Source organism: Theropithecus gelada, chromosome 12 (assembly GCF_003255815.1).
Source record: "Theropithecus gelada isolate Dixy chromosome 12, Tgel_1.0, whole genome shotgun sequence".
Lineage (NCBI taxonomy): Eukaryota > Metazoa > Chordata > Mammalia > Primates > Cercopithecidae > Theropithecus > Theropithecus gelada.
In genome coordinates, this window is record NC_037680.1 from 34,528,411 (window position 1) to 34,548,238 (window position 19,828).

Genomic DNA, 19,828 nt, shown 5'->3' on the forward strand with positions numbered 1-19,828 from the left:
TCCCCTACAACAGAACAACAGCAAAACAATCCAATTCAAAAATGGGCAAAGGACTTGAATAGACATTCCTCCAAAGAAGATATATGCAAATGACCAAAAAGCATCTAAAAAATTCTCACCAGCATTAGGAAAATGCAAATCAAAATCACAAGGAGATACTAATTCACACCCATTGAAATGGCTATGATAGAAAACAAACAAACAAACAAACAAAACCAGAAAATAACAAGTACCAGCAAGGATGTAGATAAATTGGAACTCTTGTGCACTGCTAATGGGAATGTAAAATGACAAAGCCACTGTGGAAAACAGCATGGCAGTTCCTCAAAATCCTAAACATAAAACTACCATATCATTTACCAATTTCACTTCTGAGTATATTCGCAAAAGAATTAAATGTAGTGGTTTGAACAGGTATTTGTACATCAATGTTTATAGCACTGTTATTATAGCCAAAAGGTGAAAACAATCCAAATGTCCTTTGACAGATGAATAAACGAAATTTGCTTGTTGGTTCTAACAGTTTGTATAAGTGTGTAATCTTTAAGGTTTTCTACATAGAAGATGTTGTCAGCCTTAAAAAGGAATGAAATTCTGATACATTCCACAACATGGATGAACCTTGAAAACATTATGGTAAGTGAAATAAGTCACACAAAAAAGGACAAGTATTATATGAAGTACCTAGAATAGAAAAATTAATAGAGAAAAAAATTAGAATAGTAGTTAACACAGGCTGAGGGGAGGAGGTGGGTAGTTTTGTTTAATGGGTTCAGAGTTTCAGGTTGAGATGATGAAAAAGTTCTGAAGATGTAGAGGTGTGATGGTTGCACAATAATGTGAAAATACTTAATGCCACTTAATTGTATGTTTAAAAATGGTTAAAATAGTAAATTTTATATCGTGTATATTTATCACAATAAAAAGTCAATGTCTTGAAAGACAAAAAAGGCTGTAGAAATGAATCAAATTAAAGAAGAATACAAAAGCAATTTAAAAGTTGAATAAAATGTTAACAATAGGAGAATCTGGGTTAAAGTTACAACAGTTTTATTCTTGCAGCTATTCTATAAAGTTATTTCCAAATAAAAAAGTTTTTAAAAATGAAGAAAGAGATTAAAAGAATTCAAAACAAAGTGACAAATAAAGACTATAGGCAAAGAAGATCCAACATAGCAAAATAGCATAATAAGGGTCCCGGGGAAAAAATATAACAAACACTAAAAATTATAATTTTAAAAAATTCCTGAAATAAAATTGAATTTACATTGTGAAAGGGAATATAATTTACTAAGTATATTAACCCAGAATGACAAACACAAAGATAAAGTCCAGTAAAACTGCTGTATTATAAAGAAAGTGAAAAAAACTCTAATCAGGCAAAAAGATCAAGTGATTCTTAGGGAAAGAAAACTATATTATAACCAGCCCTTTGACACTTTATGCTAAGAAAAGAAAATGTGAATAAAGTATCTTAGACCCAGGAAAAATTTATTTTCAACTATAAAGATGACCATCAATCTGTTATTAACATTCAAGGACCCAGAAAATATTGTTTGATGACCAATTCCTGAATAATCTTCTGGAAAACAGGCTTCACACAACCTAAATGACAAGAGAGAAACTGACATAATAACTGACGGTATCAGTAAATATATATTTACTTAAAGAATAAGATTCCATCACGGATAAAAGAGAATATGTATAATATCTACATAATCCCTCACAATATAGACAACAAAAGGAAAAAGAATAGGAAAGGCGTAATAACCCCAAATTTTATTATTTTTGTTTTTATTATATTGGTATTTTATTCTAAGACTTTTGTGGGTAAAATGTGGGATAATGTAAATTAGTAGTTATGTCATACTCTAACATTTGTGTGTAATTGGGCACCAGAATTGTCAGTAAGGAAAAAAGAAAATACAAAAGTAAAATACAAGATTATCAAGTGAAAATCTATGGAATTTGAAGTAACAGAATAAATAAATAAAATATTTTATCTTTAGATAATATATGCATATATCTGGATTTGTTGTTGTTTTTTGTTTCTTTTCTTTTCTTTTCTTTTCTTTTTTTTTGAGACCGAGCCTTTTTCTGTCACCTAGGCTGGAGTGCAGGGGTGTGATCTCGGCTCACTGCACCCTCCACCTCCTGGGTTCAAGTGATTCTCATGCCTCAGCCTACTGAATAGCTGGGCTTGCATGTGCTCTCAACCACACCTTACTAATTTTCATATTTTTAATAGAGACAGGGTTTCACCATGTTGGCCATGCTGGTCCTGAACTCCTAGCCTCAAGCGATCCACCTGTCTCGACTCCCAAAGTGCTGGGGTTACAGGCATGAGCCACCGCACTTGGCCTGTTTTGTATATATGTATGTGTATATATATGTATATGTATATGTATGGGAGTGTGTGTGTGTATTTTCTAACCATGCTCATTGAAAAGGTCTAGAATAGAAGACCAACCTAGTAGCAATGTGTATTTTTGCATCCAAATTTTGGTTTTGAATTACCATTTTCCAATAAACAGAACCAAGGCTTCTCAGAGAAAATGTTAGTTCCAGGTCAGAGCAAGAAATATTCAAAATGAGCTTAACCCCATCAAAAAGTGGGCAAAGGATATGAACAGACGTTTCTCAAAAGAAGACATTTATGCGGCCAACAGACACATGAAAAAATGCTCATCATCACTCGCCATCAGAGAAATGCAAATCAAACCACAATGAGATACCATCTCACACCAGTTAGAATAGCAATCATTAAAAGTCAGGAAACAACAGGTGCTGGAGAGGATGTGGAGAAATAGGAAGACTTTTATACTGTTGGTGGGACTGTAAACTAGTTCAACCATTGTGGAAGACAGTGTGGCGATTCCTCAAGGATCTAGGACAAGAAATACCATTTGACCCAGCCATCCCATTAATGGGGATATACCCAAAGGATTATAAATCATGCTGCTATACAGACACATGCACATGTATGTTTATTATGGCACTAGTCAGAATAGCAAAGACTTGGAACCAACCCAAATGTCCATCAATGACAGACTGGATTAAGAAAATGTGGCACATATATACCATGGAATACTATGCAGCCATAAAAAAGGATGAGTTCATGTACTTTGTAGGGACATGGATGCAGCTGGAAACCAGCATTCTCAGCAAACTATTGCAAGAACAGAAGACCAAACACCACATGTTCTCACTCATAGGTGGGAATTGAACAATGAGAACACTTGGGCACATGAAGGGGAACATCACACACTGGGGCCTGTCGTGGGGTGGGGGGAGGGGGGAGGGATAGCATAAGGAGATATGCCTAATGTAAATGACTAGTTAATGGGTGCAGCACACCAACATGGCACATGTATACATATGTAACAAACCTGCACATTGTGCACATGTACCCTAGAACTTAAAGTATAATAAAAAAATTTAAAAAATAACAACAATGAAAAGACACTTTGATATGATATGGTTCTTTTTACTCACATGTGCTTGGCACATAGTAAGTGTTCAATAAACTTTTGCTAAGTGAAAAAAAGAAAATGAGCTTTAAACATCTTGTTATGCCCAATAGCAAACATGACAGATTTCAAAAAGTGGCTGCAAAAATATTTCCTATTTCACATACTTTTATCCAATGTGACCTTGCTACCAATAAGTGGACCTTTTTCTCAACTCCTTTTAATCTGGGGGAGTTCTATGACTGCTTTGATGAAAAAAGTATGGAGGAAGAGACTCTATCCCAGTTCCAGCAGTAGATCTTAACTGGTCTAGAAGCTTGCATTTTATACCTCTCAGAATGTTTGCTCTTGGAAAATTCTATCTTGGAACCCAGCTACCATTCTATGAAAAGCCAAGCCATCTTAAGAGGTCATGTGTAGGTGGTCAGTCCCATTGATAACCTCAGATGAGCTCCCAGCCAACAACCAGCATCAACTGCCAGTCAGGTAAGTGAGTCCTCTTGGTCATTCAGCCAAGTTGAACTTTTGGATGACTACACCCTCAACTAGCAATTGACTACAAATTTATAATATACCCCGTGGTAGGCAGAAAACGTCTCCCAAAGATGTCAATTTCCTAATCTCCATAATCTGTTAATGTTATGTTACATGGCAAAGGGCATTCTGATCGCTAATCACCTGACCTTAAAACAGGGAGGTTATTCTGAATTATCAGAGTGGGCTTAATGTGATCACAAGAGTTCTGAACAGTGGAAGAGGGAGGCAGAAGAGGAGTGTGGCGTGCTGGGGTGTGAGAAGGATTAGGCATGCCATTGCTAGTTTTGAAGATAAAAGAAAGACAGCATAAGCTAAGGACTATAGGCAGCTTCTAGAAGCTGGAGCAGGCAAAGAAACCGATTATCTCCTAGAGCCCTGAGAAACGAATACAGCCCTGTCAACACTGTGATTTTAGCCCAGTGAGATTCAATTCTGATTTCTGACCTCCCAAAACTATAAGATAGATTTACATTGTTTAAACCATTAAATTTGTGGTAATTTGTTACAGCAGTAATAGGAAATTAATATAGGCCCCAAGTGAGAACTACCCAGTAGAGCCCAGTCGACTCATAGAAACATGAGAAATAATTTTTTAAAATGAAGTTTGAACCACTAAGTTTTATTGCATAGCAATAGATAACTGGAATAGCAAGGGAGTTACCAAGTCTATTAGGCTATCTTAATAGAATTCATGAGCCAAACTGAAAAGGTTTCCTTTGGGCAAAGGGGGAATAAATGGAGCATCAGTAAGGATAACACTTTAATAGATTAAATGATCAAATACATTTAAATTCATAACTTCATAAAGATACAACAAAATTGATCAACTTTGTAGGATGTGAAAGAATAAACTCACTATTTGTAAAACTGTTAAGTAAAAAACAAACAAACAAACAAAAAACAAAATGTAAACACTTACTTAGCCTACTCCTCTTATACTATCAAATACCAGAAGAGGAAAATTTTTTCTTTATATAATTTTTCTAGGTAATAAAGGAAAGAGTGATTGAATTTGAATATATCTCTACCATGCAATCTGTAATTAATTAATGGACTTAGGCGTTGAGAATTAGTGGCAGCAAAAATTGCAAAAAGAGGTTCCATCAGACAATATGTATATCCTGCTGGGGGAACACACCACCACAATAAAGCAGCCTTGGAAAAAAGAAAAAAAGAGAACGACCTGAATCTTATGTCTGATAAAGCCTCTGGGTCAACTACCAATTTATGGGACACACAAAGAACACAGGAGAGAGGAATATATTAAACTATTAATACACTAAAAAGATAAAGTCAACAAAATCCAGCAAAGGTAATTCTGCATATAAATTTCTTTGTTTCTTCAAAAAATAAAATGCAAAAGGGGAAAATGGATGGAGGGGGAAAACCTGTAAATTAAAAAACACTCAAAAGACATAATTTAAAGCTAGAAGTATAGCATTGAAGGATGTTCCCTTTGATAATACAATTAAAAAGATAGAGTTAAAGGGTCTAATCCTGGAGCACTTCAACATCTAGAGATGGATAGAGATGGAAGAGTCAGAAAAGGAATTGAGGAATGACCAGAGAAGCAAGAGGTAAAGCAGGCTGGTATCATAGAAGCCAAGAGAAAAGCATGCTCTGAGATGGGGAAGTTGTCAACTGAATCAAATATCATGAAGTCAGTAAGACGAAAATTGAGAAGTGGTCATCAGATTTGCCAACACACAGTTCATTGGTGACCTTGCTGAAAGCAGTGTCAGAGGAGTTGAAGGCAAAGCTAAATCAAATGAGTGACAGTAACTGGAAGATGAAAAGAGACATTTAATGGCTATTGACAACTCTTTAAAAATGTTTACTTGAGAAGAGGAGCAGAGATACAGCCTGGTAGCTAGGGGACAACATAGAGTTAATGGAGATTTCTTTTTAAAGTGGAGTTTATTCTAGCATATGTGTATGCTGAGAGAGAGCTTGAAGATATAGGAGAGAAAAAGAATAAACAGAAAAGAAAAGTTCTTGCGGAGTTGAGATGGGATGAAACCCAAAACACACATGAAAACATTGATGTCTGATAGAGGGAGGGTTGCTCCATCTGCCAGAGGATGCAAAAGGTAAATGCCCATTTGGGTATACTTGCAGATTTGGCGGTAGGAAGGTAAGGGAATTTCTACCAGATGGATTACATTCTTTCCTTTCAGTTTGAAACAAGCCCATCATCTTCAAAGATGTGGAGCTGTATCAGGATATCCCATTTGTTAACCATGGGATTGAGGTTAGTGGTTTTTAAATTTTTTTGGACCATTACCCACTAATAAATGTATTTTTCTTAGGACCCACTATACACAAACACAGGTAATTGAAATAAAATTTCATGGCCCAGTGCTTACTCCTATCAGGTATGTTCTCTGTTCTTTCTTTTTCAAGCCTACTAGTCTAACTAGACTGGCAAGAGTCATGAAGCAGAGCACATGGGTTGGGGAGGACGAAAATAAAGGGGATCCTATCCCATGTCAGGGTAAATATGACTCCTGAGTAGGGACTGGCCTCCCTGTCTCAGAAATACATGTAAATTAAGGATATTAAATCAGAAATTGGCTAAAAAGATTATTTCCAATGCACTTATATACTAAAATATTGTTTTTCATAATTTTCTAATTTTTAAAATTTTATTGGGAATTTATAGTATTACCTATTATAGTATATAAATAAAACACTTATGTAAACATTAAAGGACAATCAGACAGATCCTATACTCACTACCCTGGTTAAGCAATAAAACGTTTTCAGTAACATGGAAGCCCCCACTCCCAACTGTCTCTCCATCTCTGAGAGGTCATCATTACCTTGATTTTACTTTTAACCATTCCATTTTTCTCTATTATTTTGCCACTTATGCATATATCCCTAAATAATATAGGTTAGTTTGTCCTGCTTTTGTACCTTAGATAAATATAATACTACACCGTATGCATGTTCTTGTATCTGGCTCCTTTCACTAAATATTATGTCCATGATGCTATTTTATTCATTTTCGTTGCTGAACGCAATTCCGTATTTGAATATACCACATTTTTTATATTTGTTTACTGTCGATGAACATTCTGCTTGTTTTCATTTGGGAATCCTAGTCTATGTCCTCCTACACACATGCAGGAGCTTCTCAAGAGCATCTATCTTGCAGTAGAATTGCTGGATCAAAGAGTATGAATACTTTCAACTTTATCAGACAAGTTCAAATGCTTCCAATTTACACTCCCACTACCAGTAGGCGTTTCCCATCGTTCTATATTATCACTACTTGATATTTTTAGATTTCTTGACACTATTGCCAATCTGGTGGGTATGTATTGGCAATTCATTGTGGGCTTTCATTGGTACTTCTATCCTTTCATATGTTCATTGGCCATTTGGATTTCAGATTTCTTTATTCAATTTTGTTTCATTAAAAAATGCTAGTTAGAGTTGATCTTTGACAAATCTGAAAAACAAAAAAAAGCAATGGGGAAAGGATTCCTTATTCAATAAACAGTCCTCGGAGAACTGGCTAGCCATATGCAGAAAACTGAAAGTGGACTCCTTCCCTACACCTTATACAAAAATGAACTCAAGATGGATTAAAGATGTAAATGTAAAACCCCCAAACCATAAAAATCTGAGAAGAAAATCTAGGCAATACCATTCAGGACAAAGTCACAGGCAAAGATTTCATGATGAAAATGCCATAAGCAATTGCAGCAAAAGCAAAAATTGACAAATGGGATCTAATTAAACTAAAGAGCTTCTGTATAGTAAAAGAAATTATCATCAGAGTGAACAGAGAACCTACAGAATGGGAGAAATGTTTTGCAATCTATCCATCTGACAAAGGTCTAATACCCAGAGTCTACAAGGAGCCTCCACATGTCAGTTGATTGTTCTCAAAATGGTGGTGCTATCCCTCACAGTACTATCACCAGCTACTAGTCTGTTGGGAAAACGTAAAGGGGATGATATTCAGCTGGAATCTGAGTGTGATCTTCTGGACATCCGTGTGGATGTTGATGTTGGGAAGGATCTGTGGACTCTGAGGAATATCGGTGTCATGCTGTTTAGACGGGGTATGATCTGACATGGCAGGACTTTCTTGGGTCTATGTCTGAGGTGCCACATCAAGCAAACTGAGGACCCATAAAGGAACACTGTAACCCTGGGAGACACCGTAAGGATAACAATAATGCTCACTACTCCCTAGCTCTTGTTAAACACTCCTTCCTCTCTTTTTATGAGATGTTATGATGCGGCAACAAGAAGGGTGTTAGAATGAATTTTGGAATGCAGATAAGGATATTGCCCATAGAATCTTTTGTGAAGATTTATTCTAACAAGGCTGTACTTGTATTTTTTATTTCCATGATGTTGAGGACAATCATAAAGTCAAAGATTCCACTAGATGGACACGTCTTTTTTTGTTTGTTTGTTTGTTTACATTATTCCAGTAATTGCACGGAGGCTGCAACCCTTGGGAGGCAGGTGGGAAATGTCAGGGAGCTGCAATAGAGAGAAAAAGGAGTGGGGGTAATCTTAACGGTAACAATGGCAACTTTCAACAACACTAACTTGTTATTCTGCTTGAAAAATCATTTTTTAGAAATAGTCAAATATTTATGTTTGAGTTTTGTTTGAAATGCTCCTTTTCTATAAAATCATCTAAATATTTAATAATTTGGAACTTTTGACAGCATTCCAAATATTATGAAATTTTAAATATTTCTTCTAAACAATCACACAAATATACATGTTTCCAAACCAAAACAGATATTCCCATGCTTGAAATGCTTTTTCTAATTTCTAATTTATTCTTAAGGGCTAATTTGCAAAATGAAATTGTTTGGATGATTGGTTTGCAGTAAACATGGTGTACCAAATTGGTTTCTAAATTTAGAGAAAGGTTGAGTCTCCTCTTAAAATAATCAAGAAATAATAGAAGTATTAATGATAATGAAGTTTCCATAATTAAAAAGTCAAATTCTGAAATAACAAGCAGAAATGAACATTAGCAGGTAGCAGCTACATAATTTATAATTCTTACAAAGTTATTTTGAGCTCTTTTTATAGGATAATACAACCTCCAACATGCAGTTTGCTAAATTATAGTATAAGTACTATATGTGCCATAATTAAGTTCCATAATTTGGGGGAATTTAGTACTATTAAATATAACTTAAAGATACAGGAAATATAGTGCATAAAATTCTAAGAATCACAAAAGAAAGGCAAAGTTGTTTTAATAGATGCTATGATTTCTATGTCTGATATTTCAAACATTTTAGAAAGTAGTAATTATTATTATCCATATAAATGTTTTCAAAGAAAAATGCTCTTTACATATAGAATTTGAGGATGAGCTCTATATTTTAAATACAGTAGACTCCATGTCCTTCCTTGGAGGTTTTCGAGGACTAATTTTTGGTAATATCTCTTTGGCATAAAGTGTTCTATGAAGTCCAGCTTCTCGAAGCGCTAACTCGAAGCGAAGTCTAGGGTCAGAAATTATCTGTAGAAATAAAAATACAATTTAAATAGCAATTCATGGAACCAAAATAACTTTTAACATTTAGTTTCATGTTTTCCCAAACTAATTTTTTTTTTTCTGGACAGATGACTAGGTGACAGTAAACTTTGTGAATACAGTGACTATATTTTGGAAGCATCCAAAACTTTTTGACATTATCACTTTTCAGTACTTCAGTGGTTTCCAATGTAGGGTGTATAGAATATTGTGCACTAGATTAGTCAAAATATAATGCCTTAAAATTATTAGAAGATGAAGTAAAAGAAGCTTACTTTCAGTGCTACTATCTATTTATTACTTATTGCTGGCTGGAATTATAAAATACAGATAAGCATTGATTAAAATAAATCTAAGCCACAACCTCGTACATCTGTCTTTAAAAAGCATCTTAATTTCTCCATCATTTGGCAATATGTAAATTAAGCTTAAACACATGGCCACCACTTGAAAAACAAAATCAATAGGACTTTTCTTCCAAGGCTGAGTTTCTATTTCAAACAGAAGTAGAAAATGCCTCCATCAATCTAAGTGGGAGTAGACATATGAGTAGTTCAATTTCTGTTTTCATTTATAGCTGATTGGATCTTATTCCTCTTCCCCTCCTCCTATGAATATTAAATGTCAACAGAGACTGTTTGAAATGATAAGAAGGTGGCCACATATGGATTTTACCTAATGAGGCATTTTACATGGATTTGAAGTCCCCCTAGAGGATGCGATAATAAGCTAGTAAAAGCAGCCCCTCCAGGAGCTCTTAGGCGAATTGGGGTAATAAAAATGTGGACAGATAACTACAGATTATGGCAACATGTGGCAGATGCCCTAAAAGTAGTAAAACAAGGGGGAGCATCTCCTGGTGCTGGCGGCATGAGGATGGTCTCAGGTGAAGATGAGCAATTGAACTACCCTTAAAGTCCAACTTAGTCTATAAAGCAGACTGGGGAGGAAGAGAGACCTAATGAGAAAGGAAGATACATACAAACTCAGAGGTGAAATAGGTCAACCTGGGATAAGGGTGGTTTGAGCAGAGCACTGGTTATCATTGAGGAACACTGGAAACAGATGCTTCTCAGACAAGGACTTGAACTTAAAAGGCTCGCATGACCATGCCGAGTCTAAGGAGCTACTAGGGTATGTTTGTTTCTGGTTTTTGAATAAAAATAATATAATCACTGTAGTTGCATAGGAAGATGGGTCTGATTGTAAGTTCAGAATAAATTAAGGTAGCAGGGAAAAAAGAAACGGAGGCCAAAAGAGTGGTTAGGAATTTACTACAATTGTCTAGACATAAAGTGATAAATGTCTGAACTTGGCTGGTAGCAAGGAAGAGATAATCGTCAGAAACACTATGAAAACAAGAATCAATAGTACTTGGCAGTTGATCAGATACAGGGCTTGGGGCAACAATGAGTATGAAGTCAAGAATAATACAGAGATTTGTGTCTGAGAAGCAACAAATATGAGCCTAAGACCCAGGTTTTTCCTCTTCTGTCTCAATGTCTTCTCCCTGGTCCACTCTCATGTGCTCCAGTGATTCATGTGCAACCTGTATGCCATTGACTCCCAATTACATCTAGGACTCACCTCTCTTCAGCTCCACATTGTGAGGCTTAAATTTTTTTTATTATTCAATTTTTGCAGAGCTAGAGCATGAAATGGAGATCTCCCCACTACTGGGACTTCCATCTTCCCAATTCCCTTCCCCACAGGCAGCCCATCAGTTTCTTGTAAATACGTACTAGATACTTTTACTCTAAACATGGTATAAGTAAAACAAATTCTCTCTTTGCCTAAATCTGTTTTTCTTTCTGTATTCTTATATGGTTAATGGCAGCACCACCAGATGATTATAATTTACTGAATTACTACTAGGTGCCCGGAAATATTTTAGGCAGTGAACATTTATTATCTCTAATGCTCACAAGGGCTTTGTAAGTAATTATTTTACAGATGAGGAAAACAAGGCATAAAGATATAAATAGCTTATACAAGTGCACCCAGCCAATAAACAGTGGATGCGGATTTGAATCCAAAACACCACTCTGGTTTTTTTTTTTTTTTTTTTTTTTTTTTGATACGGTGTCTGGCTTTGTCACCCAGGCTGGAGTGCAGTGATATGAGCTCGGCTCACTGCAAGGTCTGCCTCCCGGGTTCACGCCATTCTCCTGCCTCAGCCTCCTGAGTAGCTGGGACTACAGGTGCCCGCCACCACGCCCGGCTAATTTTTTGTATTTTTAGTAGAGACGGGGTTTCACCGTGTTAGCCAGGATGGTCTCAATCTCCTAACCTCGTGATCTGCCCGCCTTGGCCTCCCAAAGTGCTGGGATTACAGGTGTGAGCCACCGTGCCTGGCCAACACCAGCTCTTAATATTACTTGTTGTCTAGCTTGGAATCATCCTTACTTTCTTTGTCCCCTCCCTTTCTCAGCCAGAGCCATTCATGACCCCACCACCACCACTACTTCTATGAAGGCTCTGTTATTTTAAAAGGAACTCACCCCAACCCACGCCCACCCCCACCAATTTTACATTCAGTACACAGAGCTAAAACATAAATCTGATTATAGTTGTGTGTCACATAATGACAAGGATACATTCTGAGAAATGTGTCCTTAGGCAATTTTGTTGTGTGAATGTCATAGCATGTACTTACAGAAACTGGGATGGTACAGCCTTCTACACACCTAGGTTGTATGATATAGGCCACTGCTCCTAGGCTGCGGCCTGTACAGCATGTTACTGTGCTCATGACCGTAGGAAGTAGTAACACAATGCTAAGTACTTGTGAATCTAAACACAGAAGAGGAAATGCATTGTGCTGTGATGTTAAGACGCCACTAGGCAATAGAAATTTTTCAGCTCAGTTATAATCTTAAGGGACCACCAACATATATGTGGTCCGTCTTTGACCAAAACACTGTTATGGGGCACATGACTGTATACAATTTAAAGCTCCAAAGTCTGGCATCTGCATACAGATGCCTTAGTAGCAAGGCCTACTTGCTACTACTGGTCAAATGCCTTAGTAGCAAGACCTACTGTGCTTTTCACCGCCTGAACCTAACCCGTGTTTCCAGTCTCCTCTCCCAGCACTTGTCATGTACCCCTTGTCATGTATCTCACACTGAAGACATCCTAGGAAAAGCCTTGTCCCACCCTCTTCCGCTTGGTCAAACCCAGAGGTGAAATAGGTCTCATCAGGATAAGGGTTAGCCCAGCAGCCTGAGACTTTGCAGCTTCTGATTTCAATCCTTTCAAGCCTCAGCTATTCTCCCCACTTTGGCAGCCAGGATCTAGAGACACCTCTTAAACCTTGTAATTAATCCTTCTCCCTATGTATCCTCCCCCACAACCTATTTTTGTTGTTGTTGTTGTTATTGTTATTATTGTAAATCATCTGGAGTGGATTTTGCTTCTGCTTCCAAAAATCTTTGACTAAGATAAGGCTCAGAAGTTTCCTCTCTGACACCTTCTCTGACTTCTCCAGTCAGGGTTAGCCATTCATTCCCTTCTTCTTCCTAGGGCAACCCTTAGACCTTCATTATAGAGTTGATCCCACCCGAGTGGCATTGTTGCTGTACATGCTACTTTCCTTCCCCAGCGGGCTCTTTTGCTCACTTCCTCCAGACAAGATCAGCCTATCTTGCTCAGATGTAGCCCAGGCACCATACACAGAGCCAGAATATAATATATGTTGCATAAATGTTGGTTCAATTAATAAATGAATGAATTATGCCTCTTTAGAGTCCCTAGCAAAGTATGTCACACAAAGTAGAGACATAAGCGGATGAATGGATGGTTTCCTGGTTTTTAAATAATTAAATGATTATTTAGCTTCTCTCCTTAGATTTGTAAAATTGACAACTACTTTCTCTTTTAATTTCAGTGACTGACATATCATCCACTCATCCATCCATCCTTCCATCCATCCATTCATCTGTTCTCCCGCCGACCCTCCATCCGTCAATCCATCCATCTAAAAGATCTTTTAAAAATCCTTTCTCAGTTACAAGCACAGACTAAAATGAACCCTAGGTTCCCAAAAATGGTTAAATAAGCTCTTAACACCTTTTTCTGTAGAAAATGTTTTATCATTAGCTCTGATGTATTATCGTCTGTTCATTTTCATTTCTAAAAGCTTTCCTCTGCTTTGTCATCAATATCAGTTGTTTATTTAATATAATTTATATTATGAATTTAAATATAATTCTTAATGTAACAGAGAAACATTTAAAAAACAAAATACAATATTAATACAGAACTCTCAAATAAAATTTTATAAAGCATTTTTTTAATTTAAAAAATAAGTTTCAATGACAGATTTATAACATTTTTAGGTAAGCTCTTGTTCTGTGGTAGCCTATTAACTAGTTTGTAATATTTGGAATTATGTAGCAATTATGTACTATCATTTAGAAGTAAAAATTATGCTAATATGTGTGATATTCAAATGTAAATATTGAAAACTATTGTAACCCCAAACACACACTTCTACAGCCTTTACTATCATCATGGCTTTTTCATCAGTCATGCTAATTTCCATAATTACCTGCTGTTCATTGTATGTATTCAATGTGAAGAGTGGCTTTTGAAGAATAAATTCTTCTTCAATTTCAATGCCCATCCTAGCTTTCGATGCCATTGTATCTGACATCATTCTAACAGGATCAAATTGAGCAACAACAGCAACCTAAAAATGAGAAAGCATGGCTACTTGGAACAAGGTACAAACTAAATATTTCTGGGCAACATTATTGGTGTCTAATGCCCATTAAAGTTGGAAATTTTATTAAAGGTAAAGCCTGGGAGAAAAGGGCAGAAAAAAGTATTAATTGGCCAGTCCTAGAGATCCACAAAGGAGTTAACACAAAACAAGACAATACATATAAGACAAAATATTAAAATGCTATGGCATATAGTTATTTGCTAATGATTGAATAATTATAATTAATTTCAGATAACAATTTATCTTTCTGATATGAAGTCACAGGAAATCCTCGTATAGAAAATCTTACATATTCAACCAACTTGAAAGTCATAGAAAGTAAAAAAAAAAAAAATTCACTTTTTAACCATTAGTAATTTATGGTTATGGTAACAACCCCATGAAGTTTTCTAGGAAGTTTAATCTGATTGACCTAGATCTAGAGCATATAAGTCATGGGTCAAGTCAAGTGTGTTGGCATTAGTGAGCAAGGTGGGTGAATTTCCTTTGTAACAGGCAACTAGATTTCTAGGGACTGCTGTAAACCATTGTCCTCCTTCTACTGAAAAATTGCAAAGTCATTTTAACCCAAATGCCCTTGTCTTTTATAATTCAAACCTGCATCTTAATGAAAAGAAGTCACTAATTCTGTAAATGATATGCACCATTAGTAACACCTGCCTATTAATTCTGAAAGTCAAGAATTAGCATGAAGAAAGTGGCATTCTTAATGCCATTTAAAGACTGTAATAAAATAACTGAGGGTTGAACATGCTTTAATTATTTTAGGTTTGCTAGCTAAAATAGCTTCCATCACAGTTCTAAATACTGATTATAGATAAGAGATAACAGCTATTTCCTCTTTTGAAGCATTCACAGATGGAAAGAATTCTAATCACATAGACTGTGTAGTTATCAAAGTTATGTTTTGAACAAGAATGTGTTTAGTAATAGTGACATTAAATCTTGTACCCAGAAGGCCATGGTATATAAATACTTGCTAATGGTTGAATAACTAAAATTTTGTAGGATCCAGGATTACCAGGACTTACATTCCTATGCTTTACATTTATCTTTATAATATTTTTATCAAAGAAGATGATGATATAATAGTTGTATGTATTTACACCACATCTATACCATCTCATTTAGCTAGAGTTCCTTGGTTTGAATCAGTATAACATTTACTAGCTATGTGACTTTGAGGAAAGCACCTAACCTCTGTGTCTGCTCTGTTTCCTCTCCTATGAAATGGGGATATTAATACTGCCCACATCATAAAGTTGTTATAGAAATTAAAGTAATACCTAACAGCATTTAGAAGAGGACTTTACGCTTAGTAAATAATAAATTTGAACTCACATTATTGCAAATCTGTAAGACAGATACTATTATTCCCATTTTTCAGATGAGGAAATAAAGTTTACGGAGGTTAAGTAAATGACCTGTTTCCAGTGCTGGTGAGTACAGAACCAGCTTGTACCAGGTTGGAAGGACACCAGAGGCCAAGTTCTTATCCATGATTCTGTGTTCCCTCCAGCAACATAGGAAGGAACCAAGTAGCCCTTTCCTATTAGCTGGGAAACGGTGTCAATGAAGATTTTAGAGATTTTGAGTTGAAACAACCACTTCAAGTTCAAAACTCTGAAAAACTACCAAGTAAAACTATCACATTTCCCAAGTTCTCAAATTCTCACCCTTGCCATCTACCATCCATTTTCATCTACTTTTGCTTACTTTCACTAGGCAAGGTGATGGGAGGCTTTTATTTCTCCACAACATAGGTATTTTCTAAAAAGTAATTTTTAACACATTTGTTGACTGTGGAATGTTTCCAAAGGGAGGCTCCTGTGCCAAAGAAGATTATCTTGCTCGAGCTCCACCAGGTTTTTTGAGGACAGTAAAATTCGTAGACTAGATGTAGAGCCTCACTGTTGTAAATGGATACTATCCAGCTAATAAACTCTAGGTGATATGATATACTTAAATAGTGGGAGAGCTTTTTAAAAGGTGATGATAAAGTTCTTTCAATACACTGAGAAACTGGAAATGGTTCAATATAATTTAATTGCTCCTAGAAATGAACAGCAGTATCCCAATTTGGAAAAGTTACATTTTATATAGCCGATGCCATGAACTAAGCCCCAGTAAGAATGCTATTAAGAGCACTTAGAAACATTTTTTTTTAAAAAAAACCACCCATGAAAATTTCCAAATGAAAAACACCTGTTTCCTAAGGGCTTCTAGCCGCCTCGCTCTCTCTTTGTCTTCATGAACTTCTTGAAGGGCCGCTTCCTTTTTCTCCATCAAACGCCTTTCCAATAATTCTTTTCTATATTTAACCCTTAAAAAATAACACAGAAGGAAGCTGTTGAAGCATCATAATAATATTGGAGATTGTACGGAAAACAGCATAGGGGCAGAACACATCTCAGAGGTGACATCACTGTCACATTTTGGTTTTACTTGTTTTTTAAATTGATTTCTCATGTCCAAACCAATAAAAAACACTTGTATAAAATGCAATTCATAGTTTTTGTTTTTGTTTTTGTTTTTTGAGACGGAGTCTCGCTCTGCTGCCAGGCTTAAGTGCAGAGGCACGATCTTGTCTCACTGCAACCTCTGCCTCCCGGGTTCAAGCGATTCTCCTGCCTCAGCCTCCCGAGTAGCTGGGATTACAGTCGCCTGCCACCACACCCGGCTAACTTTTTGTATTTGTAGTAGAGAGGGGGTTTCAACATGTTGGCCAGGATGGTCTCAATCTCCTGACCTCGAGATCCGCCTGCATCGGCCTCCCAAAGTGCTGAGATTACAGGAATTCATAGTAATTCTAATAACAACCAGAGAAATGCAGGAAAATGTGGGAGTAAAATTCAGTTGATCTCATTCCTCACAGAAATCACTTTATTAACTCTTAAAGTACCCACTGGCTGCCTTGGCTCTGGCTAATTGTCCTGAGAGGTGACTGGCTCACTTTCAAGTGAGCTATTATAGTGGTCTCCCAATGAGAAGTTTTAGCACACCTTGAGTTGTTAGAAAGTTTACATTACTGATTAAATATACAAATTTTTAGAAGGAAAAGTAAAATAAGCTACTATAATAATGTCTAAATTATTTTACTTACTAGAACTTAAACTTTACGTATGTTGTCATCTACATTCTCACTTTCTGAGTAGGTGCATATGTGTGTTAAGCAACTTTTAAAATTGCACTTTGACATCTGTAGATGGCAGCAAAAACATGACTTTCCCTTAGCATTCTATTTCCAACCCCCTTGAAATCATCAGCTATTAAAATATGGCACACTTAAATACCAGCTTAAAGCCCTGTGCACGTTGGCCCTCCTCTGCTGCCATTTTTGGGCAGCTTCCCTTGCCATCTTCTTGTCCAAGCTATTCTTCTACTGAATTACAGAGATGGAATTCATCCTTTCAAAAGAGTAGGCACCTGGGTTCTCAGGGGAGTATTAGCTCTCCATCTTTGCCTTCCATCATTGACAGTTTAGATTTAGCTTTCTCTGTGGCATCAGTCACAAATGTCCTTTACCCTTAGTGTGCACACCTGCATTTTCCAAGGTGGAGACACCTTCACTAGACCTTTTACCTTCTGGATTCTGATATTTACTGCGTGTTCACCGTGCATCAGGTCTTGTGATAAGTGCTTTACATGTTTTAGCTCATTTAGACCTCACAAGAATCATATGCTGGGGTGCCATTTTAAAATTCTATTTTATGGATATAAAGAAAGAGAAGCATAGACATGTGATCTTAAGAGACGTACAAATAAGAGCCACTGAGAATTTGGAGAAAGGTGAGATGACCAATCACTGCATTGTGGGACGGGCTGGCGAAACTTAGCAAGAGCTTCATGGAGGAGGCAGTATCTGAGCAGGGTCTTGAGGATTAGGATTCCAGGCAGAGACAGCAAGTGCAGGGTTGGTATCTGGGAGTGGCCCTCACTTGCCTTGACCTAGTCATGGAGGCCACGAGAGGGGAAGAGCTCAGGGTGGCAAGAAGAGAACAAGTGAATGATGAGTGACAGAGAAGCCCAGGCAAGCACTGGTGGCTGAGGCTGGCGGCCACAGGGTTCCCTTAGGAAGACATGCTCCTGGGGAGGAACACCCTAGAAACAGGTTGCTCATGAGGCTGTCATGAAAGGAGAGGCACAGGAGAGGAAAGGAAGGAAGCATACAGTGGATCCTTGAGGAATACAAAACCCAGAATGGGATTTAGAAGGAAAATACTAATCTCCTTTGATGACCATGAGTGTTCTTGACAAAACCAGGAGTCAATATAGTCAAGACACATGGATTAAAGAGCCCACAGACCAGAATGCTCCCTTTCACGCCTCCATGTCATGGAAAGCTCTATTTCTCATTCTCTCCACTTTCACTAAGGCATGACATGACACAACCTCCCTAGTGAGGTTCTACTCAATTTAAGCACTGAGTACAAGCTAAGTGAACTACTGTGAAGGTTCAATTAAAAAATACCCTGGGATTTGACAATTACCATATGCTAATTCTCAGAACTTTGGAAAGTTTCTCTTCCTTTGGGATATATAGGTTGCTTTGTCTGCAACAAAGTTTTTGTCTGCTTTGTGGAAAAGTAATAGTTGTTACAGTCAGGGGAGCTTGACTAGTGAGGAAGAAATTGCAAATGAGAGAAAGGCATTTGTACTTGTGTGGTAGAGAAGGCTGACTCATCATTTACTCTGAGGCTCATTCATTCATGTAACAGATATTTGTTGAGCACCTGCCATGCATCAAGGGCTGTGTTAGGCGCTGGTGATACAACGTCAACATGGAGACATGCTCCTGTCCTGGAAGAACTGACAATCCAATGTAGATACAATGACCCAGGCAATTATGATACAGGGCAGCTTGTGCTCTGATGGGACAATGGGGCAGAGACCATGGGAAAGACAGCTTTGCCACACTTGGGGCTTTCAGGGCAGTATCTATAATAGGAAGAAGTACTCTGAATTTAAGATACAAAGAAGGAGCAGGAACGCACCAGGAGGGGAGAGAATAGAAAGAATGATTCAGACAAAAAAGTAACATTTGAAGGCCCAGAGGTGAGAGTGAGCAGGTATGTTTGAAGAACTAAAAGAAATTCAGAATAACAAAAAATGAACAAAATAAAGTGCTGAGGACCAAGAATTGAAGCTAGAGAAGCAAGAGGGTCTGGACTGTGAGGGCTTTGAAAGCATGAGGGCTGTTTATCAGGGAGAAAGATCTGCTGTGATATGGAGGATGGGTTGTCGGGAGGCAAGACTAGAGATGAGCAATCCAGATGGGAGTGGAAGGCTTCCTGATCTAGGATGGGGGAAGAGTACTCATAGGAGGTTGGGAAAAGATAGGGATTTAAAGGACATGTAGAAAATAAAAATCAATAGAAAGTTTTCATTTATTTTATGGGAGAGGCAAAGAGATAGAGGAAGTTTTCTGTCTTACACAGCGAACAGTGGTGTTCCTCTCTACGACTGGGAACTTACATTAGAAACAGGGAAGTGAAGGAATTAAGTTCAGTTTGAACACAGACCGGTCTTCACAAGATCTGGGCTGGAGAAATACATGGGGAGTCT

General features: G+C 37.1%; 1 protein-coding gene and 1 long non-coding RNA gene across 4 annotated transcripts in view; one reads left to right on the forward strand and one right to left on the reverse strand.

The window, feature by feature from the left end:
* Positions 1-3,882: 3,882 nt before the first annotated feature.
* LOC112636178 overlaps positions 3,883-19,828 on the forward strand; it is a 68,146-nt gene continuing 52,200 nt past the window's right edge. Inside the window, exons 1-3 of the long non-coding RNA XR_003122141.1 lie at positions 3,883-3,956; positions 14,167-14,261; positions 15,651-15,702. This is a non-coding gene — a long non-coding RNA (uncharacterized LOC112636178). The remainder of the gene's footprint in view (positions 3,957-14,166; positions 14,262-15,650; positions 15,703-19,828) is intronic.
* CCDC148 (coiled-coil domain containing 148) overlaps positions 9,059-19,828 on the reverse strand; it is a 280,255-nt gene continuing 269,485 nt past the window's right edge. For all 3 annotated transcript variants that reach the window (XM_025404700.1, XM_025404699.1, XM_025404698.1), the window contains 3 exons: positions 16,469-16,586; positions 14,087-14,227; positions 9,059-9,519 (listed from right to left, as the gene is read on the reverse strand). In XM_025404700.1, coding sequence (XP_025260485.1) covers positions 9,373-9,519; positions 14,087-14,227; positions 16,469-16,586 — 406 coding nt within the window. In that variant the 3' untranslated portion in view covers positions 9,059-9,372. The remainder of the gene's footprint in view (positions 9,520-14,086; positions 14,228-16,468; positions 16,587-19,828) is intronic.